The 25687-nt window shown below is 36.8% G+C and overlaps 2 protein-coding genes across 3 annotated transcripts; one reads left to right on the forward strand and one right to left on the reverse strand.

Annotated features, from left to right (window-relative positions):
• Nucleotides 1-3795: 3795 nt before the first annotated feature.
• LOC124308362 (lariat debranching enzyme) lies at nt 3796-9678 on the forward strand. Its single transcript, XM_046771016.1, has 5 exons — nt 3796-4142; nt 4821-5112; nt 5204-5304; nt 7360-8189; nt 8527-9678. The coding sequence occupies exons 1-5, from the start codon at nt 3796-3798 to the stop codon at nt 8610-8612; spliced, it is 1656 nt and encodes a 551-aa protein (XP_046626972.1). The 3' UTR covers nt 8613-9678.
• Nucleotides 9679-9917: 239 nt separating this feature from the next.
• LOC124308352 (protein IWS1 homolog) lies at nt 9918-24484 on the reverse strand. 2 transcript variants are annotated; one of them, XM_046770967.1, is made up of 8 exons: nt 23656-24484; nt 21457-21661; nt 17460-19190; nt 15320-15334; nt 13736-14096; nt 11382-11671; nt 10965-11076; nt 9918-10869 (listed from the first exon to the last, which is right to left on the reverse strand). In XM_046770967.1, the coding sequence occupies exons 1-8, from the start codon at nt 23666-23668 to the stop codon at nt 10747-10749; spliced, it is 2850 nt and encodes a 949-aa protein (XP_046626923.1). In that variant the 5' UTR covers nt 23669-24484; the 3' UTR covers nt 9918-10746. The 2 variants fall into 2 exon arrangements, with proteins under 2 accessions (XP_046626923.1, XP_046626924.1); XM_046770968.1 differs by lacking the exon at nt 15320-15334 and having other exon boundaries at nt 23656-24483.
• Nucleotides 24485-25687: the final 1203 nt, after the last annotated feature.

The raw sequence follows: 25687 nt of genomic DNA on the forward strand, positions 1-25687 counted from the left end.
CCGCACTCAATTTCGAACCGAAATTGCTCCCCACTCGAAACCGCGACTCTACGCGAGACTTTACAGGGATCAACTTGACTCTACGCATTATCGCGAAAACTCAGGCTACGGCCATCATCAAGGAGATCGGCAACCAGATTTCGAGCGCTACTCTAACTCCAAGATTAAGTGGGCGGACTGTTTATCAGTGTGCCAATCTAACTTGCGCTCGAAATATGCCCGCAAAGAATTACAAGCGCTTACCACTTCGTAGCCACCCGAGGAATTCCCCGACTCCAGTTGCTGCCAGGGCACGCGATTTTCCCCTTTTTTCTTTTCACTATAACTTGATACAACGACCACCCACTACGCAACGTCGCCAGGACTCAAGTGACGAGTTCTGCAAATCGGAGCCGCAATTCGAACATGCCCCGAACATAGGCGCTATCCGTAGTCAAAATTCCCCCGATCTAATTGGGGTTCTCATTACGAAATTCTTACAGCCTAGCGTATCGCTATCGTTGAATTCCGCTGTCACGGGGTGTTGATTGGCTGGCCAGTCTCTGGTACCCCGTAGCTTGACAGTGGTGTAACATCCGACCGGAACGTCCGTATGTTTTATCGACTATTATTACTGCATGTTACTTTTATCAACTAACCAAACTCGAAGTACGAGAATCTTGTAACCATAAGAAATTAAAACAACTGTCTAACTATTTGGAATATCCCTAGATGGAATTAACTATGAAATTCACTAGCCGAGGCTTAAAAACCATGTTACGAGATCTTCGTACTACAGAGAACTATAATACTATTATGCGTTATTATATATCATATTAACACTATAATTAACTAACACTATTATACCCAATTATTATATAGCACTCAACAATGCCATTTGTGCATTCGGAGCTGAGAGCTATACTATAAGCAACATACGCTTTACTATATAGCCTGGAGTATAGAAGACTGTAAAACCATAGATAAATGCATAACCAATATAATGTAAAGATAGCACTGCTGCAATAACCCATAAAACCAGAGACTGCAAAACCATCAAACCGTGAATGCTAATTACCCAGCATGAACTATACCTTCTTCCGCAACGCCGTATTGTAGGCAACACGCGCAACGTTTTGAAGGCAATGCAGATCTCCAATGTGGAGCCATACAGAGCTTCATCTAGAGAACACATTAGGAAACTTACCGACGAAACGAAAACGTTCTAGAAGCTTCCAAGCCGATTTATATCAATATAAGAATTAACAACTACAGAAGGGAATCATATACAAAAGCACACATGTAAACCTGCTCTAAAGCTATGAATCATCAAATTACTAAATACTCTAAATCTGTTAAGATAATTATAACACAAACAACTAAGGATATTCGCAGCAGCGCGATTCTAATAATGTTAAACAAATAACAAACTATGTTCATAAACAATTGCTATTGTACTCCAGGTTAACAACGACAGTAGTCGACCATAATACATATGTAATTCTATATAGATATAGCTATAAAACTAACAAACGACAGGTAACCAGAATGAAATATGGGCTTTGTAACGAACAAGATAGCAAAAACATTAAGAGGTAGACAGGAAGAAGTTAAGTGGCTGAGGGGCACCAGAAAGGGGGCTGGCGCCACAAAAGGGGCTGGCGCCACAAAGGGGGCTGGCGCCACAACGAAAAGCTCACGCAGTTCGGAGAACTACGGAACAAGTCCACGCACCTACACCACCACACCAAGCAGCGATATACCATACGTAAAAACCTACGATATAGTAATAGCTAAAGAACTAAGATAACGGGCGTGTATGCGCGAGGATGTCGTGACCTAATTAGAAATTCCTAGAAAAGAGGGGAGGTGCGCAAAGGTGACCAAAAAACTAGAGAGGGGGATCGTTCTGCGCAACGATCGACCCCTATAAAAAAGGCGACCGATCACTCGATCGTCCTCTTGTGTTTCTACCTCCAGATTCGTCATCTAGTTCCGGTACAGTCTCGCGGTAAAATCCTTTAGCCTTTTGCATTAAAACTTTCATACAACGTTACTCTGCCCAAAAGTTTAGCGAGCTTAAAATCCATTTTGTCATACTAAGTTTAAGATCTTACACTGTGTAACTCCGTTTTTGTGACTTTTAAATATCAAAACTTATAAAATAAACCAGACTTAGTCAAAATATCCAAATATTAAAGTCAGTTATTCCGCTAAAACCTCTCACCAATCTACAAGTCATCGCATCCAGAATACTCTCAAAAAGGTAAGCCAAATTAAATCTTTTACCCAACAATTTCTCCCTCTTCGGTTCGTTCGACTAGAGCGACAGAATGCCCGTTGTCCGGTGTATTTCAATACTTAATCGGTAATTGGTGACCCAAACTACTGATGTGAGTCTAGCTGTAGCTGCGTGTGAATGTTTCCGGTGTCTAACATCTGGAGATTTCCACTAGGTACCGTTCCGACGTCACAGTGGCGTGGTGACGACTTCGCGAGGGTACCTGTCGTCAGTTGGGCGACGGAGGGGGGGGCTACGGCTCGCCGGCCACCAACGGGAATCTCGTCCGCCTTGGATTCCCTCGCGGCAGAGCTCTCCGTTGACGCTCTCTCCGTAGCCTCGTGTGAGGCCCTCCTTTCGTCGCGATCCGCCACGATTGCCATCCAGTAACGTCGTTCGAATTTGCTGCCGATCCCCTGTCTGAGGCCGCTTTTACTCGCCACCCAAAAAAAAAATAAACAAAAAAAATGGTTGCCTGTAAAGTCGGTTTTACGGGCGAAGATTTTACGTGACAACGTCTTTTTCTCGGTAGAATATTTATTGATATGAATATAATTAAATTGCACAATAGGAACAAGGAATTGAATGAAAATAAGAATTGCACAAATTTTAACTATAGAAATAAGACACAAGCATGCGCCGATTCAATGCGCCTAATTCTCTAGTGCTGCGCGCGCGGCAGACCCATCATAGTTGAGTGGGAGAGAGACGCAAGGCATTCGGCGGGCCTCTCTCTCGTTCGGTGACTCATCGTAACGTTACCGGGCGTTACACTTTTTCATAAGTGACTCCCAGCCGCAACTTAATTTAAGACGTTGTCACGTCAAAATCCTGAAAAGTCTTATTCGCTAGACCGACTATGGTCCCCTCTCTAGTCTGCCTTTATACGTTTTATGGCGTGTTCCACTAGGAAGGTTTGCCCCGATGCCGGGCGACGCATGGACGGAACGAGTGCCCCCTGTTCGAGCCAGTGCGCACTCAGTGCAACCAGTGGAAAACGCTATCAGTCTATCTTTGGCCGTGTTCGTAAATTGACTACCAGTACTAAAAATTCCCTAGGACCGAGACAGAGCTGTCCATGAACTCGGCAGTGCAAAAGAGATAAAAGATTGCCGACAGTACTGTCAGTCAATTTTCGAACACGGCCTTTATAAGTCCATGATTTATCGCGTAAATTTTCCATTACGCAAAGTCCCATAGGGCTATCAGTCTTTATATGTCCTCAGTCAACGCCCTTAGTTTTACCTTAAGTTAAATGTATTGGTTTGAATTTATGGGTCTAATCGACACCAACTTAAATTTTCATTTGATATACTATTAAAATTTTTCTGTATACTTTTAAGACTATTCCCACTATATTTGTCAAAATCACCGTAAATCAACAGAAAATAACCCTTTTAAAATCGTGGGAATATCGATCGAAAGTGCCGTGATCCATTCGGGTGGTCTACATTTCCCCCACCTCAATTACAATTGTTGTGCCGGAATTTAGGGTATTTTTAGGGATAAACGAAATCACTCTAGGGGTACGACGTATGGACAATCTGGCAACACTGATCTTTACTCAACGCCAATTCCCCAGTGCCACTCAGTGCCCTGTTTGCTCCTTGGCCAATTTTCAAGTATGGAAACATTCATGTTGTCCTACGACTCCGTGCATTCATTTTTTACTATCAATCGTTACAATGAGGATTGCTGTAGAAGGGTGTGCTCATGGAGAATTGGAAATCATATATGATACAATTCTACAGTTGGAAAAAATTGATGGTAAAAAGATAGATTTATTGATTTGTTGTGGAGATTTTCAATCAACGAGAAATTTAAACGATCTGCATTGCATGGCCGTGCCAGACAAGTACAAAGATATGTGTACGTTTTACAAGTATGTATATAGTAACGATATATCTAACATAACTAGTATTTTTTTTCATTGCAAGTGCAAGACAATCAATTCATGAAGGTGGTAAGACAATCATTTCATACAACCTTTCGATTCAATACCTACAATCCCAAAAATCTAATATTTAGTCTTTCCCTTGTTTCTGACTGAGTAATAATTGCATGGTGAAGCGAATTTAGGTTTGCATTCCAAGTGGAATCCAGATTCGTTATCATGCTCAAGTTCTAACGGATTAAATTAGTTTTAATTTAGTTAAAATTAATTGATTGTTTGAAAACTATTTTCCAAGTCCACTCTACAGTTGGAAAATAGTGATCCTTTTTAAATGTTTTGTCACATCAATGTTATCAACTTTGGTTTCGTGATATATGGATAATGATACAAATAAAATTTTAAGCAAATTTTGTTCCTTCTCAAATTTGTATTATTTTTCAGGTAGTGAAAAGTTGGAAGAAATACATACTAATGATAATCTTGCAAATAACTCAGCTGTAGAAAACGAAGTCTATTTGAATGAAATATTAAGAAAACTATATGATTTCAACTGGCTCAGAGGCTTTAAGTTAATAATCAATGAGAACAGCCAGCCACAGTTTTGCTCAATTATAAGTCCTATAACTATTGATTATTGTTATTTTGTGTCTAAATATTCTGTTGCAGATATTATTCTGGGGAAAAAATTGCTCCAATACTAACGATATTTATAGGTGGTAATCACGAGGCTTCGAATTACCTACAAGAATTACCTTATGGTGGTTGGGTCGCCACTAACATTTATTACCTGGGATACGCAGGTGTAATAAATGTAGCAGGAATAAGAATAGCCGGAATTTCAGGAATCTACAAAAGCCACAATTGGATGCAGGGTCATTATGAAAAACCTCCGTACACAGACAAAACCTTAAGAAGTGTTTATCATACCCGGAACCTAGAAATATTTAGGATTAAACAGGTGATCTTCATGCAATTGAATTACAATTTTTCCCGAATTACTGATTCTCCTCAGTGTGAGCAAGATTTAAACTGATAATTTTTTTCCTTAGATTAGCAGCCACATCGATATATTTTTATCCCATGATTGGCCTAGTGGAATAACAAAATATGGCAATGAAGCGGTATTGCTAAGAAATAAGCCATATTTTAGGTAAGAAAAATATTGCAGGTGTTTATATTAATGAGGGATTCCACGCTTACTAAAAATATCCAACTTGAAACATAAATAACTATAAGGATACTGCGATTGTAGAATTTATTTTACTTTGAAAAAAATTACCTCCCGTCAATGCTTCGGAACTTTTTCCACAATTTTTTGTATGGCTAATTGAAGTTAAATGTGGAACCGCTACCTTGAGACTTGTTTTTTTAACAGCATCACATGTTTTAGTTGGCCATGCACCTCATTTCTTAAAACCTTAATTGACCACTTCTGATTGCATCAGAATAATTCCTAGACCGTTCTTGTACAATCCTAAGACCTTATATAGAACTCTCTGTACTATGTTGATTCAATAATCGTATTTCGAATGAATAACCCATCTATTTGTGGGATGGTTCCAACTCTGTGGGCCGATTTTGTGCTAAATCTTATTCACTCAGAGCCCCAGGTTTCTTATCAGATATGCCCTTCTAATATGGAAAATCATTTTATATGCCTAGAGTGTGGGGCAACCCTTACATTTGAAAATGAAATGGGTGACATATTTCATTCATCTTGAAACTTGTTTGGTATTTAGTTTTTTTGATCAATTATGAGTGATAAAACACTTCTTATGCCTGTCAAGAGGGACCAAGCCGTTTTTATAAGTAATGTACTACGTAATTATAGAGAGGTATATTGCTTAGTTAAAAATTCATATTCATAAAATTATAAAAGTTGAATATCAAAAAAAAAATTTTAATATTGCAGAGTCTAGTGAGGCAATTCATTTCTTACACTTGTCCAAGAGCGGAAATCATGAGTACCCCGTGCTGCTCTTTCGCTTCAGTATACGCGCGTAGAGTTTGCATTGTAAGAGTAAGTTAAATAATTTTAACATATCTGAAAATATTATCATCTATTACTGTATACATGAGAAAACCAATACATGTCGTTTCAATCAATGGCTCAAGGTGCTTACGACTTTTGGAAGAGTGTAAGAAACGGATTAACCCACTTGCACGCGCGAACAACATGCCTCTCTAAACTTACATTGTTTATTGTTTGTATACATTTCGTACTCGGTCCAAATAACTAATTCTATGAATATCAAAGTGAATAACATCTGACTTTAAAATGACATAGGCTCCTGGGCCAGGATGCTATGCAATTGGTTATCAATAATGCATTGACGAGTAACGGATACATCGAAACATTACATTACAAAATTTCTCACGAAAGACATGCTTGATACACAAGTAGAAGACAGTCGGGTAATCTCAAGAATATCCTCATATCATTTTGAAGTAGAATAGTATCCGCGCAGCAGCGCAGTGTGCTTTCTACATTCTGTGGAGATAGTTATGCATTACCACAAACAGTTCGCGTAATTGTCATTGCTAATTTTTTCACTTGACACCACTGTTACTAACCTGTGCGATCTTTGATAAGGTACTAATGGTATGGCACCAGGCAGTAGTAATAGTGAAATACAGCAATTATAAGCTTTGTTCAATATGCCACTTCAGAAGTATCTCGGCATAACTTCATTCAGTATGAATAGGTGCCACCATCTGAAGCAAAAGCCTTTAATTTTTCAAAAATGTATAATACTGAGACTAACTTAATCATTTTTGAGATTTTCAAACTAAAATAATGATTAGTGCCTTTTATAATATCAATATTTTGCACTTTCATCTGGAGTATCATAAATGGGTTCAGCATGTTATTCACTGATACTCGTAATTATAGCTCTTGTATAAGTCGCTTGAAGTGTGCTAACGTTTCCGCTTAATGAAAAGAACTTTCTGAATTAATAAAAATCGTACTTGATTTGACACCAAATGTCAAGGTCAATTTGCAAGGTCATATTTAAAGTGATCTGTGCTGATGTGAAGCGGAATAATCATCAGGTCAAAAAGTGACACGTTTTTCTCTTAGATACTGAAAACATTGATTTCCAATCAAACTTGTTATGGTAACAGCGCTCAATGAATGCATGTAATCTCCATAATCACGAAATGGTAGTACTGTTGTAATGAAAAATGCAATTTTTTTTTACAGAGAAGACATTGCAAACGATGCACTAGGAAGTCAACCGTTCATGGACTTGCTACAGCACCATTATCCGTCTTTTTGGTTTGCTGCTCATCTACATTGCAAATTTGCTGCAATCGTTCCCGAAGAAAATGGCAAAAGAATTACGAAATTTCTGGCACTCGACAAGTGTTTGCCGAAACGAAAGTTCCTTCAGGTTTTAGAAATTGATCACAACGATAGCTTACCGTTGAAAATTTCATATGATTTGGAATGGCTGACAATATTATTTCTTACCAATCACTTATTGAGTGTTAGACATGGGCTACATTACATGCCAGGTCCTGCTGGAAATGGTAGATGGATTTATACACCATCCAATGAAGAAAAGGAAAATATTTTGAAGAAATTTAATCACGATTTGGAAGTTCCCGATAATTTTAAATGCATGGTACCACCTTATAGACCAGAATCCCCTGATACATGGACTAAAAAGTCAGTTAAACTTCAAATAAACCCCCAAACAACAGAGTTCTGTAACCTGTTGGGGATAGATGATCCAGTAGTTTTATTACAAATGGTAGATGCAGGCCGTACAGAATCAAAATCTGATGATGAGTCAAGTACTGATATATCAAATATGAGACACGAATCTAGAGATATGTCTTCTACATCTGTAGAAGAAGACCCCGAAAAATTTTCCCTCGGTGAAGACAATGATACGGAAAGAATGATTGAATTTGAGGCCTCATTTACAGTTCCATCGCCATCGAAAAATTTGGACTTGCCTAGCGAACAAGACGAGAGTGCTGCAGTAAACATCACCACAGAAAATGAATTACAAATTTCCAATACAGGTTGGTTATCATAGACATTTTTAATCAAATTACTTGACTGATTACTATAAAATATCCCTGTACTAATTCACCTATTATCTGGTTAGCTTCAAGATCCTACAATTTAAAGCACACCAAAACTCCATAATGTACAGTGTATTTAAAAAATCCTAAATCAAACAAAAATCGTAATTCCCTTTGATCCTCAATTTATTTATACGATAGTTATCTACAGACATGAATTTTTTCATGCACGGTTTTGGAGTTAGCAGTCTTCTAATTTAAATAATTTTGCTAATTCCTCATATTTAAGAGTTGTCGAAACCTGAACCCTATTCATCATTTTTTTTTTTTACAGATGGGGATGACTCACCCGTGCAAATGGAACCTAATTGTAAAAAATTTAAAAGACGAAATTACTCTATATATTCTTCAACTTTGTAAATACTGCACACCTACAACTTATAATTTGAATATTTTTATAAATTCAATTTGATCTATGTAATGACTTAAGGGTTGTTTATTCCCGAGCGGTAAGAAGTAGAGTGCGACTGGGTTCGACTTTGCTTTTGCGTTTAAGAGCAACCGGAAAGTCGAGCAGTAGGGTTGAAAAAATGCGTAGTACTATTAGAATATAAGTTTGATATTTATTGATTGGTTTGAAAGGTGAAGATACATAGTTTCGAAGGAAGATGTGAAATCGAGTGGTAAAGATGAAGTGACTTGGGATGTGGAGAATGAAGAGTGAGACAGTACAGATAGCAGAGTGCATGATCAGAGTTCTGGGAATGAGAGGAGATAGTCAGGTGTCTACAGGATGTGCAAGAGATTGTTGAGTCTAACGGAATGAAGAGGATTCTAGATAAGAGTGATGAAGAATAAATTATAAGTGCGACGAGGGACTGAGCACGTAACACCTATTCGTATCTGAACGAGCAGCGAAGTAGAAGCGAGGGCCTCAAGATCGAAAAACAAAAAACAAGTCGATCAAGTTTGTTATCACCATTTAACTTTCCAACAATCCGATTTCAATTATGTCTACTCTAATTGTAAGCCTGAGAAAGAACGTCTATTAGGTAACACATTGTGCGACACATATTTGAGGTGTGAAAGACATTTGAAGTTAGCCATCTCAAACCTAAATTTTACGGATTTAACCAGAAGCACCATTTCAATTCGAATCGGACCTCCTTGTCACCAATTTGTGAAAATTTGTACTTTGCCACTGAAAAACCAATTACTTCACGGCCAAAACTGATATACACCTAATACATTCACCCGGCACCCCGTTTGCTGGTTTTTTTTACTCTTCGTTTAGTGGGAAAAAAGTATTGAAATGGTGCGAAAATCACTATTTTCAACTCTTGCTTGGAAAATTCAATACCAGTTAACCGCTTAACTCTACAGTGTATTCTTGCGAAACATAATACGTACATTGAGTTTGCGATGCAAGAAAAAAGTATTTTGAAAAATTATATGGAGCAAATAAAATTTGATTTTCAAAAAATTACTATACATAGAGTCCAGTTCAAAGGCTTCTGCATTTCTGGATTTACCTACAAGTTGGAATAGCAGATTATCGTCTTAAAGAGAAGGTAAATTATGCAACTCGCTAAAATTTTAAATCAAGAACTTTTAACACTTCAAACTGTTTTGAATCTTTTGACGATGTCATTCTCCTCGAGGATCGATTTTAGCAAATACTTTACAGACTAAGACAAGTAATCGAAAACACTGAACGTTTTTTTCTGAAAAAGAAAATAGATTTTGAGTGCAGGCAGATGGTGTGAAAGAATAGAAATTATTATCATTTTTTTGGCTTTCAGACATTGTGATCAATGTAATGTAATTACATGGTGTTTGTACATCATAAAACATGTCATCGTTCAGTCCTGCATCCACCATTTCCAAGAACCTGCGAGCATATGGATCCATAATATAACCTGTGAATACTCTCAAGTTTTTTACACTCCCTTGAAAGTATTTTTAATTGTCATATCTCAAGGCGCGAAAATAATTATTTCGGATATAGTGACTAAACTATTTGTTCTTATGGTTCGGGATATGAAATTTCAGAACCCGGCACTCTTGAATGCATGACTTTAGAAACTTGATGAATTCTGAATATTTGCTTGTTATAATCAACAAAATCAATTGTTTATTCAAATGATTGCTTAGATAAAAATCATTAGAAGATGAAATATTTCCAGAAAGCGACGTTTAATCAATAATCCACCATTAAGTTACAAGTAGTACCAGAAAGTGACTGCCACATTAGAAATACATCCGAATTCGAAAACATCAATGGCTAAAATGGTGCCTAATAACAAAAATGACAAGACCAAGGTTGCTAATTAGATGTTAAAAATTCAGAATTATCTAGAATCCTAATAATCTCAATTTAATTTTAATGTTCTGCCTGCAGGCTGCACTCAATCAGAATAGGTAAATTATATAACCTTATCATTATCTTGGTAGTCTTCTTGAAATTGCCTATTATCTTAGCTATATAACATTCACAGTGTACTTTCCTTTCTTTTTTTTTTTTTTTAATCAAAACATTTACACATTTATGTTTTCATAACGACATTTTCCGACCCTCAATGGATATGTCGACAGCTCGGCGTGCTTTTTTAAGCCTTTTCCCATCCACGTAATTCTTCATATGTCGTTCAAAACGATTCATTTGCTTTTTGGAAGTCTGAAAGTAAATAAGCAAAAAACTAATCAGTACAGTACAAAACTTGGTTGAATAAACACCAATCCCAATATAATAATTGCATAAATTAAACTTACTCGGCTAATATCAACGTCAGATTTCCAGTCTGGACGTACAACGTAGTCTTTGTTTGATGGTACAGGAACTCTTGCTCTGCCCACCCAACCAGGATCTCCAGGCCTCAAAGGTCTATGCAGAAAAACAGGGTTTAACAAAAGAAATTGTATAATTTAAAGAAAAAAAATCCATTAATCCGCAAAATAATGGATCTTAAATTGCAAATGCATGATATCATGCATGTTTTCACTAAATTTTGTGTATTGATAATTATGAAGCTCAATTATTAGATACATTCATTACGGTAAAACATTATTTTGACTCTATACGCTCATGTCCAGTTTTAAGTGTACGTTGGGGTTTCATTAACACATGTTACGCCGACCGTAGTGTATGATTTTTAATTAAAAAACGGATAGAAAATGAAATAGCCTCACTTAGCATCTCCTTTGAGGGCTCTATTGATGTCTTGAGATTTCTGCGATGATTCACCGTCATCATTTTTACGTCTTTTTTGAGGTGTTTGCTCCATATCTCGTTGTAGTCTTTCCTCTCTAGACATTGCTTTGAAATCGGCAGAAAGATTGAAAATTGGACGCGCCCATTCGTTGATCAACTTCCCCGCACGTTCTTTGTTTTCCTTAGTTTCTCTCGGGTGTTTATACAGGTACATCACAGCCTTTCCTATGCCAGAATGCTTCAATGAAGATTGATCTATCCTCGGAAACTGGAAATTCAAGTGTTCACCAGATAATTCTATCAATATATGTCACACAACCTTAGTTTTTTCTATCTAACAACTAATTCTTAATGTATTTGATAATGGGTTACTTCATGTCACAGAAGTTGATTATTAGACGTCACTGATTCCATTTTGGGCGTTATTTTTCAGAAAATTTTTCACCAAACCAAAGTATACCAAGTAATTCGGAAAATTAAAAATTGTAGAATTATGCACATTTTGAGAGGTTCTTTTAAAGATCTTTAGAGATGCATAAATGATGCAGGTTTATGCTCACAATCCTTCCAAACGATAGATTCTATAGCATCTCAATCACGTATCACATTACTCATCTGTTCAACGACATGCAAACTACTTCGGTAAATAATGTTTAAGTGAAGCAAAGTTTTGATCGATCTCAAATGTTTCACCGGTTTTTAGAATATTTTACGTCATACTGGTCACATATAAGGTCTGAAATATGTGTTAAGAGTTATTAAAATGTTTTTACAAATTTTAACTGAGCACCAATCACTTTTATGCCTCACTTAATGTTTTGTATTACCTTGTCCAATAGTTATTGCAAGCGTCTATTGTTTCTATGATAATTTTAATTATTTTTTACACATGCAGTTTGTAATTGTTAGGATCCTCTGTTCCTTATTTTCTTGTTGTTCATTCTTACGCTGTGTTGTTTAGTTGAAAGATAAACAATTGTGATGAAACAACTATTTGATTGGGCATTTTTAATTTTTTGATATGATTGCAAAGGGGAGTGCCTAGTAGATTTATCAATAAGCTGAGGATGCCGAAGGCCTCCTAATAAGTATTTTGGGTATATGTATGTGTGCACAGCGAGAGACTTCTACCTTGGATTTTAGAAGTACAACTTGACCAATTTCAATGGACTTTCGAATGCATTAAACACCGTTAAACGTTTTTTTACCATGTTCAATTTTTGATATCAAGCTCAAAGTCAGTTTTGCGAGGTCATGCATGAGGATTATCTTCACACTCTGTACACCGTGTATTCAGATAACATTAAAACACCAAGGTTTCAAAAATTCTTTTCTCGGTTTGATAAGAAAAAATACGACAGTATTGATCAAATTCAGTTTGCCTTGTACAAATTAATTGAATTATTATACTGATATTTTCATTGTGAGTTGAAATAGTCAACTTTTCTCAAATTTCAATTGTTTAACAATTCAGTCATTTATTCAGTCATCCTTATTTCAAGAAAACACATCATGATACATGTACTTACATAAAAGATAATCACACCTAGCCGTTAGTTTGATTCGTCGGCATCATCATCAAAACTTGCCATAGGTTATGATTAAATAACGAAAAAACGTAACGTATTTTTGAGGATATGAAATCGACCCTTTAGAAATTACATTTACCCATCATAATACTAAATGAATACTACTTTAACAGCTTCAAAATATTGAATATTAACTATTTCACTAAATTTTAACAAAAAAATTGTACTAATAATGTGGTAAAGTGAAGCAACAAATTTTATTTAAAAAATGGCACAAGTCATTAAAAAAAAAACAACACAATTTTCGCGACCCCTAAGAATCAATCAATTTTGATGAAACTTTGGGAATTGCTTTCATTTTGTGTCTTCTACATATTGAATGAACACCTCCAAATTCGACAATTCGATCTTTATGGCACAATTTAACATGCATACTTCTCTGTACGCATCAACTTTCTACAGATGTTGTACGTATTGCATAGAGTATTAGCCCTAAAACGGTAATAAAGAAACCTGAAAAATTCCACGATCTGTGCCCGAATTCTCTGAAATTTTTTCAGACCATGGCAAATTCTCTGAAGCTAGACAGCCTGAACAAGTACATCTTAGTTCTATTGTTCGTTTAACTTCTGATTCGTAGGACATACAACATCATAAAAGATCGACAAAAGTATCTGCGATTCTGAATAATATAGATTTGAATGATTCAAATGCGACAGAATCTTCGCTTTTCCGAACATCTAGCTGTAGTGGGTTGTACCGTTTTTAATATTTAGCTATGAAAGGTCCATCTTCTCACTTACCTCCCACAACAATTTCAGTATGCTTTCACGTATTCTCAAAGATGGAAGTGAGCGGTCGGGCATCGGAGCCAGCCAATCGGTGAGAATGTTGAGTACATTGTGTTCTAGAAATGCCAATTGCAAATCGTGCTTTTTTAGTTGAGACAGCACCTTGGGAAGCATTGCAATTTTATTTGTCGCAGGCTTGCCCTGCTGATTGAATTTCCTGTCTTCCTCTGAGGCATTTCTCATGTCTGATAATAACTGAGCGATAATGTCGTCATTGTCGTTGATGATAGTAATGTCTTTCCGTTTGCGGCGTCGAGTCTGCTCCTCCTTTTTCCGTGCCAGCATGCGGTCAAAATCTGACATGTGATCATCACTGTAAATGAGAAATTTTGCAAAATGAAATATGATTTGTTATTGCATTCAAACATTTATATCATGCCTATTTTAATCTTTTTGCTGTAACAAATGTTTGTAACAGATGACAAATTATTCTTTAAACTCGGAATTATTCCCACTTTGATTCAGTAAAGACAATACCAGGGTAAGTGAAAACCAGACTGTCAAAATAAGAATTCCTAAGAGTTCGAGGTTTCTCACAGGCAATCTGAAAATTTTTCTAACTGTGTTGGAAATATCATTTTTTATTTATGGGGTACTGAACAATTATAGATTTTCAACTGATGGAGAAGTTTTTGAAGATCCGATCTATGCGAAAATTTTTCGAGAGTTAAAAAACGGAAATAACTAATATTTGAGTGTATTTTTAAGCATTAGAAATTATTTTCCTTGCTCAGCTTTCCATTCTTTATTGACGAGTTTGAAGACTTGAGGCAGAATAATTTTTCTGCACTACTTCTGTTGACAGCTCAACTACTTTGTAGATTTTTATGAGTACTAGTTCTTGAAAGTCGGCTTTTAAGCACTAGTGCCTATAAATACTACACAATATTCTCGTCTTTAACAGGAAGTAGCACAGAAAATACAATTTGCGGCATGTATGCATATAGCGACTTCTCGACTCGTTTGAGTTTTACACTCCCTTTCGGCTCGTACGGCACTTTACACTCCTCAAGAAATCCCTATTTCAAGCGAATTTACCATGAAAATAACTGCCTGCCCATCTGAAATTAGTTATGTCGAGTGCTTAAGAGAAATATGCGTGGATATGCGTCAATCTTTCAAAAATATGCGTCAATGCCAACTGAGACGAAACTTCCCTGACATTTCCAGGTATTCTAAATTCTCCAGATCTATCTCCACCCCATTGAAACTATTCTAATTTGCCGTTATAATAAACTACATAACTTACTTTGTATGGAACTTCTATAAATTAGAAAATGAGAAGATACATTTCAAAGATCACGAATAATGTCTTCATGTTGTTGAACAGTGTGCTCTTTCGGGATGCTATTTTTCTATTCATTTATGAGTACATCTGATGATAGAGATGAATTTTCAATACTTTGGTCAAGATAGGAAACACTGAAGAATTCATAAGCTGTGTTTGTTTTGATTTTCTGCACATGTTAGCAGTAAATTTATCAGTCACCAAAACGCTTACCATCTATTATATCATCAGGAAATTAATATACTTACGAATACCCGCCAAATCTATGCAGCAATAGAATAAAAATGGAAAAATTATTATATTGTAGTGTACAAGTCGACAAAAGTCATACTTGATCATAGAGCTTTAGCTCAATTCTAATACGCGGTAATCCTCGTAATTTCAGCATATGCGTCTTACTTAATATGAAAACAATTTAGATTGCTGAGGAAATAAGCAAGTGAAGTAGATTTCAAAAGAAAAAAAGAGACTGATATAAAAAGATGTTGCTTGTTTGCACTTCTTCATACGCACGTATCCCGTAGGATCAAGTTGTAAAAACTCACATAAAAACAATATATGCAAGAGTGTACAAAGGACCCTCAACTCCACATGACGGAGACCACACATCTAGACTTTTTCAGAATTGCTGATTTTTTTTTACTTTAATTAATAACATTCTTATTTAACTACGGATTTTTTGAATTTCTGGTATTCTAATATTTAAGTGATCGCAACCCCTGAACCAATTGAGTCGCCAGTCAAGGTCTTTGAATGTTTGTTGAATTTTTTTTTGACATAATTGATGATGGCTTATAGCTGAAAAAAATAGTTTATGCTGATTGTTTAGATGATAAAAGTTTTGAGTCATGCCAAAGTTGAAAGAAAATATAGAACACGCAGACCCTAAGATGTTTTGTACTATACATTTTTTCTATACAAGTACCTAACAAATCATGAGGTATAGGACCACAAATTACTACACTAAAATGAAAAACAACGAAACAGAGCAATAAAATAAAGAACCAGAAAATACAGTAAAGTTTTTTAATCATACTACAAATTGAAAGAATATCAGCAATTTTCAAAATGTCTAGGTCTGCCAATATTACAGTTAGTAACATTAATGTAATGAAAATTTAGGAAAAAAAAATTACTATTCCACAATTTTAGAATCAATTTGAAATTAGGTTTTTGAAACATGAGTACGTTTTATTCCATTACGGTTTACGGAATTTGAAACAATCTTAAAGTTGAAAAGTAATAATTTCGCCCAAACATGCATCGTTATAATGACGTTATTAACTTCAACCTCATAAGACCTGTGGGCACGTCCAGTTGAGATGAAATACTCGATACATAAATGTGGTTTCAAATCGCTAGGTACAACCGAGGGTAGAACTATTCGCCGAATGGCTTATGCTGTGCTTTAATACCATCAAGATATGCCAATTAAATTTTGTATTAAAGTGATATTTTGAGCAGAATCCATTTCAAATCAAACAAGCCGTTTTGTTCAAAATCAAAACCGAATCGATTTTTGAATCGTTGTATGTTCATTTTCTAAGAAAGTAAGAGGAATATTTACGGTCGCTCTTTTGTCAAGCTAATAATTTAAAGTTTTTTTGGACATTTTAAGGGATTCGAAAATAAACCAAATATCTCGTTTGAATGAAAAAATTTGAAAAAAAAAAATAATAACAACTCTCCATTGGGTGCAATGATAGAGGATTTTCAAACCAATTTTAGTGGTCAAATTTGCCGTAAACTAAAAAATTAAGAACACATTGCAGGAATTTTTATTTCTTGAATTCGCTAAAACATGTGTCTTATTTACTTTAATAACTATATATTTCATCACGATTTGATGACTACGAATAGAACTACTTGCGTAATTTAGGATGGATTCGGTCTTTCGTTTGTTTTTTTCTATTTCACCTGACGATTCTACACGTTCTATTTCTGCAACCAAATGTATTCATAGTGATTTAAAACCACATACGCATACTTGCAATGAATCAATGAAATTTTAACTGGTATGCCATCATATCAGAATGTTTATAAGTATGCACTGTCGAATTTTAATTACTGAAATTGGATCCCTCCAACACTGGCATTGTACTCTACCATTGCGAAACTCAATCTGTCAACTCGTTTGCTGGGCAAAACATAATACAATGAAATTGAAAATCAATTCAATTTGTCTATTCAGTTTAGGCATAGGATAGAAAATGACATAGTATCAGAAATTATTTTCACTGAAAACACTAGTCACTAGAATTTTGGCCAAACACCCCTGAAATCCTTGTAATTTTAATTTTACTTTGATTGACACCCTGCAGACTGCATCTAAACCGAATAGGCAAACTATACATAAGTACGTATGGCTTTGAAATATCGATTACTCACTCTCCACCACCAGGACGTATACCATCATCGGAATCTTCATTTTCAGCATCTTGGGACACCTGTTTATCTTCTTCATTTGGTTTTGCTTCCGTTTCTCCTTCCTGATCTTCGTCAAGACCCTGCTCTCCTTCTTTATCTGAGCCTTTCGCTTTCTTTGCAGTTGGGCCATCTTCCTCCTCATTTTCCGAATCAGACAGCTGATGGTTCGTCCTTTTCGTAGCCCTGATCCCGTCACCCTCTTCTTCGGAGTCAGATAGTAGTTTGTTACGACTTTTGAGGACTTCGTTGGAATCCCTGCTTCGACTCCGTGACTTTCTAGACTCCGACACTGATCTCGATCTCGACCTCGATCTCGATCTCGATCTCGATCTCGATCTCGATCCCGATCCCGATCTCGATCCAGATTTCGACCTCGACCTCAATTTCGATCGGGATCTTGATCTTACTCTTGAACCTGACCTTGCTCTTGACCTGGACCGCGATTTTGAACGCGACCGAGAACGTGACGCAGACAATCGTAACCCTGATCCAGACCTGGACCTTGACCTTGACCTTACTTTGGATTTTACAGACCGTGACCGTGAACGCGATCTCGATTTTCTGGAACCGGATCGTGATCTTGATCTTGATTTTTTAGATCTTGACTGTGACCTTGATCTTGATTTATCTGATGCTGATCGAGATCGAGATCGAGATCGAGAGGCAGCTTTAGATCCTGATCGAGATCTTGTTCTCAGTCTCGATGTATTCTTTGCCGAACCACTTCTTGACCTTGATCGAGAATCTCTCTGAGAATGGGACAACGATCTCGTAGACTTCGGAGTGTTCGACCTAGACCTTGACCTAGATCTTGATGTCCTCGATCTAGATCTCGAGCGCGATCTGGAACGAGACCCTTTCCTGGATCCAGATGGTGAACGAGAAGCTCTTCTGGAGCCAGAAGCAGATCTGGATCTAGAGTCTCGTGTAGGCTTTACATTTTCTGATGGAGACCTTGATCTAGAAAGCCTTTGCTCTACAGGGCTGGCTAAAGATCCTTTCCTGGATCTAACTGGGGAGAGTGAAGTTTTTTTAGATCCAGAAACAGACCTGGATCTTGATCGAGAAGTAGATTTTTTATCCTTAGAAGGTGACGTAGACTTTGACAGTGAACGTTTTCTTGAACCAGACGTGGGAGAAGCGGATTGCCGCGATCTGGATCTTGATCTAGACCGCGATTGTGATCTTGAGACTCCTTTCTCATCTCTTGATTTCGATCTAGACCTTGATCTACTTCTACCATCTTTGCTAGAACCAGACTTTGAACGAGACCTAGATGCTGTTCTGGGAGAGGAAATTTTCGGGGAACCAGATTTTGATCTGGACCGTGATTTTCTTGCCACCATTGGTGATTTTGAACTTTTTCTCGAGCTAGAAGACGATCTGGAGCTTTTCCCCGAAGCAGTTGGAGATTGCAAATTTTCCTTTGACATAGGTTGTGAATCTTTTTTATCAGTTACTGATGTTTCTAATGACATGCTTCTGGACCTTGAACGAGATGCACTTTTTTTGGATGCAGACGATGATCTGGATCGAACTTCATTCTGAGCATCTGCTTTTCGTGAACCTGGCGATAATGAGCCATTTCGAGGTGATGGTGTGGGCGATTTAGAGCGGGTACGAAGCTCTCCTGAATTTGCAACTGGAATAGGCGATGCTGATGGAGAATGTACCGGCGAACCTCGGTTTGACCTAAAACAATAAACGTGTGTATTAAGCATGAAGTATATTATGAACGAAAATATTTAAATGAAGTTGGATTATGAAGCTGGATCATTTTTTAGAACTCTAAACAGTAATAATTACAAAAATAAATAGCAAGAGAATCTAAATTCAAGATTACGATTCCAACATTCATATCATAGAATGGTTAAATTGTTACTAATTTTTGCATTTAGATTCCTGCATCCTGTTTTTAATTTGTTGATAAATGATTACAATGGATTGGCCTAACAATAGAAATATCGAAAATTGAATATTTAATGAAAAACCTCAATAATCTTAGCGATTGGTTCTATTTTCCAGATAACACTTTATTGGATACATTGTCAAACCTGGGTTATGGTAAATATCTTATGATAATTGTAATAGTTGTATATTTTGCACAAGCTAATGGACAAAAAAGACTTAACAAACACATAAACAGGTAGAATTTCTGCATTATGAAAAATCAACTATGACTACCCTGCTTAAAAAATCCGACACAGACTGTCGGATCTCTGTCGGATACGACACAGATCCGCTACAATTTGTAATCCGACAGTCTGTGTCAGATTTTTTAAGCAGGGTAACCTCAGAATTGGAAAAAAATGTGATTTGAACTTTAAAGTCCCAAATGTGGTTCTCAATTTAAAATAACGTAATGTTTTTTATGTAATGTAAGCATGTCTGACCCATTTTTCCATGCTTGTGTTCTATACTAATAACCAGTTATGCGACAATACAAAAGAAAGCACTGAAACAACCCAGTAATTAGAAGTTTTCAAATTAGAAAAAAAAAACAAAATAATTTAAACTATACTTTTATCACATAAAGTATCATGTGCACCATGGGGGCAAGGTACTTTTACGTCTCACATATTTGAAACTTGTGTCTTCGTCTCATACATGTGCACTTGCCTATGTCTCGTATTGCATACTCACGCTCGAGGTAAAAATACCTACATTGCCACCTTGATACACAATCGGCTATTTCTTCACTGTACCAGCGTTTAGACCAAACACTAATTTTTACACCATGAAAAATTCAACCAAAGTATCGATTTCTTAGCTCAAATGTAAGAGGCAAATTACAGCGTATGACTGTTTCCCACCTGAATTACATGTGACAAATGAACGCCCTTATTTATGTTTTTACGCGGATTTTTCTATGATGGTCTACAATCTAAGCTCTACAAAAAAAAAATATACTTCTCGCAAAAATTAAGGGAACAACAAAATTTTCGCAATTTTTTGGTGATTTTTAACAGGCTGTATTTCAGTGAAAAATGGTCGTGCAAGAAATAAAAAAACAAAGCTTTTGAAGCTTGAAGACTCTAGTTTTTGAATTTTTTGGTTAAAAATTTTTTTAAGCACTATTAGCCATGCAATCCTTGGATAAAGCACGAAGAAAAAATTTTCAAAATTTTTTACATTTTTTTTTTCGCTCTACGGGCATGGAAAAATTTTTCCGAGCTAAACCAATGCATAGGTCGCATAGCCTGTTTATTCAGCTTCAAGATGCTTTTTTTTAAACCTCGATACGACCATTTGTCTTCGAGATATCGAATTTTGAATGCCAAAGGATCCTTTTTCACTCAACTGCCGATATCTCTGGAACTACTGGTCGCACAGCGAGCCAAAGGGCAGTTTCTTTTTCTGCAGAAAATTTCCTACAAAAATCTGTCATGGTTGATGTCAAGAAAAATTTTTTTCCACCTGTAGCGTTAACGTGAAAAAAGAGCAAAAAAATGCCATTTTGCCTTTTTTTGGATAATCGACTGTATCTTCGTCAATATTGGGGGAAGAGCTTAGGTTAGAAGAAAATTTTACAGCCTAATGTACCCCAAAGGTCCCTCTAAATCGGTAGATCGATCGGTTCAGCGGTTTTCCTGGACCGATTGATTGAAATTTTGACAAAATTAAGAGAACAACCACAAACTCTTGTAACTTGCTCAGCATGCTTTAGGTTATATTGTTTTCAATTTAGGATTTCCTCATCTTTTTGCATATCATACATCATTTACGACGGATGAAAACTTTTCAGTTTTCTTACGAGGCCCATTATGATGGTCTGAAATATCAATTATTAACGACTACTGTTTCAATGGCATTTTCTATCATAATCTACTAACCACATGCTCTTGCTCCATTCGTCTTATTCTTGATTTCCTATACCGTCAATTAACGAACTTCATCGATCCTGACTAATAATTAGAAAATGGACAGAGAAATTAATTTAGTGGTAAAGCTGGCATACCTTTCTGGTGAACTTTTTTGACTACCAGAGTTCGAGCGAGATCTACTTCTTGTAACTGGGTTAACAGATCCATGAGACACTTCAGACTGTGGCGAAGTGGATCTAGATTTAGTCACTGAAGGGGAGCGAGACCGTGACGGAGACCTGGATGCTTGTGAACGCGATCGAGATCCATTCAAGTCGTCATTGGAACTGCTTTTACTTTCTGAAAATAAAAAATTCTATGAGTATCTCCATATTTGTTCAAATTAGTTGATTTCATCAATATTTATTTGAATGGCCTTAGGATAAAATAAACCAAAACAAATTGCTTATGGTAATTGCAGAGGCCATTTCCCAGAGTATCGCGGAGGCATCTAACGTATGATCTTCTCTAAGAATAACAACATTCGTTGCAAGAATGAAGAAAACCGCAGAAAACCTCCACCCATGTAGCAGGACCAAGGTCAAACCTCAACTCGTCAATACAACACCTGAGCATGCCCCATTTTAGGATTGAAAATGCTTTTACAATAAGGGTACTGGCTAGGCTGAAGCCTAGGCCGGTATAACGGGGTTCTGACAGAGATGTCATACAGAAACGACCGCACTCTGAATGGTCAAACGCCTTATCAGTCAGCCAATGATTCTGATCGGTGCACTGGCATATGCTGGCTTGTAAACACTAGAACTACTTTATATGAGATAAATGCGAGTGTCAGTTTATTCTGCTGTTAGTCTTCCTGCCGAATGCAGGGAAATAAGGTCAGATTTTGCAACAATTATAAATTCTGATAACGATATTTCGCAATCTGCTGGTAATAGGAAACGAAAACATCAAGTTTGTCCAATTCATAAATCAATCCGTGTTGTCATTAAGGTGAAATTATTGACATGTCTGCATGGGATCAATAAGCACTCTATTTTTTTAAATCGTTGATTTCACTGTGTTTTATCGGCATACATCTACATGCATATTTCTTGTTTATTGATAAAAGATAGAAATATTTCATGTTGTGTTTATCTTAAATGTTTGATTTATATTTTATCGATTCTGTGACCTGTATAAAATATAAATAGGCCTGCATCCTGATTACTAGTAAATGCAATGTAATCTAATATAATGTTTATTCTATTCCCTAGTAACTACATTTTCAATGCCTCCAATAGTTCACCCTGTGTAATATCTGTAGATTTTATACTCAACAGACTGCTTAAAGGAATCACAACACGTGACTGGGGACTTGAACTTGAGTCAATCCCATTTCATAGTCTTGCATGCTGCCATGGCGCTACTATGGTCGGATTACCACAAAATTTTTTACAAAACGGACAAAACTAACAACATTCTTCGAGATAGATACCTCTATATTCTTTCATGCTGCTTAACACATTACACTTGGTATTAAAATTAATGAATTTTAAGGAAAAAATTCTTTGATGGATCAAAGCAATGAACTGTTTTTCAGTGAGTCAATATAAAAAATGCCAAGTGCAGAACAAATATACAATTACTGTCAAAAATTTTCTTTTACTTCTAAAATTTTTTAAGCAAATCATTCTTGAATATTCCAGTTTTCTTGAATTTCCTAGTTACCAGAGACCTTGGTAACCATTATTTTTTATTAGCTGCACTTCGTTGCCGAGTGCATTGCCTGAGTTTGTTTCAAATACCTTATTTCTAGATCTATTTTCATTATTTTTGAATCGGAATTCATTTTGTGAACACGAGACATGATCTTCTCTGTGCAACGTACGCTCAGATGTATATTTCGTATGTGAAACACTTTTTTTCTATGTCCTGGTCCGAGTGATGCACCGCTTTAGTGTAAGAAAACATTGAAAAAAATCAGTAGTTTACAACTTTAGAATGACTCTCTAAGAATTAAGTTTCTCAAATATATGCGTTGGTTTATAACAACACGCTGAATTTAAAGCAATCTAGAGTTGCGGAATAACAATTTTTCTCAAAAATGCATAATGACATTAATGTTGGGAACTTCAGCCTCACATTTGTCGACACGTCCACCGACCCGCACTCGGAATATTCATTGATCTTACTTTGTGCAACAATGTAATTCGGTGGTGACATTAACCCTAAATAAACGTGAAAATTCGAATCTAGCACGGAACTAAAGGCGGAGTGACTAAATTCGGTGTCTGTGAATGATGTGTGGAATCATAGGTTAGGTTTAAATAAGGTGCGCTATATAAACTTACCCTCGAATTCCATTTTCAACTAAGCTTCCTCGTAGGTCAAGTATGGAAAATTGATGTACGATGAGTGAAAAATCCTCAATTATCAATCATATCTCATGTCTATTTTTCGTACTTTCGCAGATTGGAAAATGCCAAATACACACAAACGTCGGTTAACTGAACCTATTGTGATTATGTTGATTGGGATGGGCGATATACATCGATACTTCGACTATCGATGTCTGTTTAAGGAAACATCGATGTTTCATAAAGTCGATACATTGATAGTCGATGGGAAATATTGAACTATCGACATCGTCAAGTCGGTACTGTCAGTAGTAAATTAAATTTCTGTGTCAACATCTGTCGGTAACTTGTCTATACCATTTCCGGGTGTAGGATGTACATGTAAATAAGTTTGATTATAAATCTGTATGTTCTGCTAAATTTCTCGCTATTGATTAGATATTTAATTCAATTACTTGTTATTAAATTATTATACTTTATACTTATTTTTAACGATGACTATAATTTAACATTTGAAAGTTTCAAGTTTATCTTTTTTTTAATAATTGTAGTTAGCATTTCACAAATTTTCGCGCTTGTTTTCACAACCGATGTTAACAATTAATATTTCGATATTTCAGGAAGAACATTGATAGTTCGATGGTAAGGTGTTGAAACAATCGGTAATGCGATGTCGAAGTTTTTTATTTACTAACACTGCCTAACCATAGGAGACTCGTCACTCCCGTGCCGTAGAATGGCGTGGCGTCACTCGTTTTGGCGTTACCCGAAGACGATTCACTTTGGCGTTACCGGTGGACGCTTGATGACATGTCCGCACCACTGTCATGACTACACTGAGTAGAGGTAAGAGGATCGCCTCTGGATCAGTGTGGTGACACCACGGTCTACACACAGGTCTGGCAACGAAGCCAATTTTCTACAGAGTGGCGTGGTTCTCTCAGTGGTGTAAGACCGTGGGTGACACGGATACTTTAGGGTGCGTTTCGAAATTAGCTGGCAGCGCTGAAAACTCCCTAGGACAGAGGCCGAGCTACTCTCTAACCCGGCAGCGGAAGAGAGTAGATTATTGTTTCCAGCACTGAGAGCTGATGTCGGAACTCATGGACTCATAAAGATAGACTGAGCGCTCTTATGAGCCGCTTGAAGCAAACATTTAAAGGACAGAAATATGCCGGCAGTACTCCATTCTCTCTCTGACAATATTTGCGGCGAGGATCGAGGCGGTAGAGGAGAATGAGGCGAAATTATGCACCTGTATCTAAAGCTGTTCCACTCCCACTGCTCCGTTGTCTCCCACCATGACGCCGATGGAAAAGAGAGAGCAGTACTCCCGGTATATCTCTGTCCTTTATATGTAATTGTCAGTGCCTCTTATAGGAGCGCTCAGTCTATCTTTATAAGTCTATGGTCGGAACCACGGTCGTACACTTGGGGACAATGAATCTGAGAAGGCTAATTTTGGACACTAGTCAGTTATGTTTGCAACACAGAGAAACCTATAACGCCATAGTCGGCCAAGCGCGAAACAAACTCAATCTCAATAAACACAACATAATCCATGACAGTCGAATCTAACCCTAGAATACCGTGTTGGATTGACACGTCAACAAATCGTTATCCCTGTCGAATCTAACCTTAGAATTGACGTGTCAATCCAACAAGTCATTATCTTCGCAGTGTAGTGTACATACATACGCACCCTTAGTATAGGACCCTTACACGGGATTTTCATGTGCAGCAAATAGTTAGATGCAGCGTGCTCCAATTGGTCAATTCACCAAGATCGCCAAGTATCGGACGTCGCAAAATGGTGATTTTGGTGAATTGACCAACCAGAGCACGCTACATTCAGCTGTTTGCTGCGCGTGAAAATCCAACTTAACGGGCCCTTCCTACTTACAAAAATTGAGTAGAGTTACGAGAGCTATGTGCATTGCGATCGTGACTTCAACTAAAAATCACAACGCGTTGTATGGTCAAAGCATTACTGAAATATGTTAATACTGAAACGTTCGCCGTAAGG

The sequence above is a fragment of the Neodiprion virginianus genome, chromosome 7 (genome assembly GCF_021901495.1).
Source record: "Neodiprion virginianus isolate iyNeoVirg1 chromosome 7, iyNeoVirg1.1, whole genome shotgun sequence".
NCBI classification, from domain to species: Eukaryota; Metazoa; Arthropoda; class Insecta; order Hymenoptera; family Diprionidae; genus Neodiprion; species Neodiprion virginianus.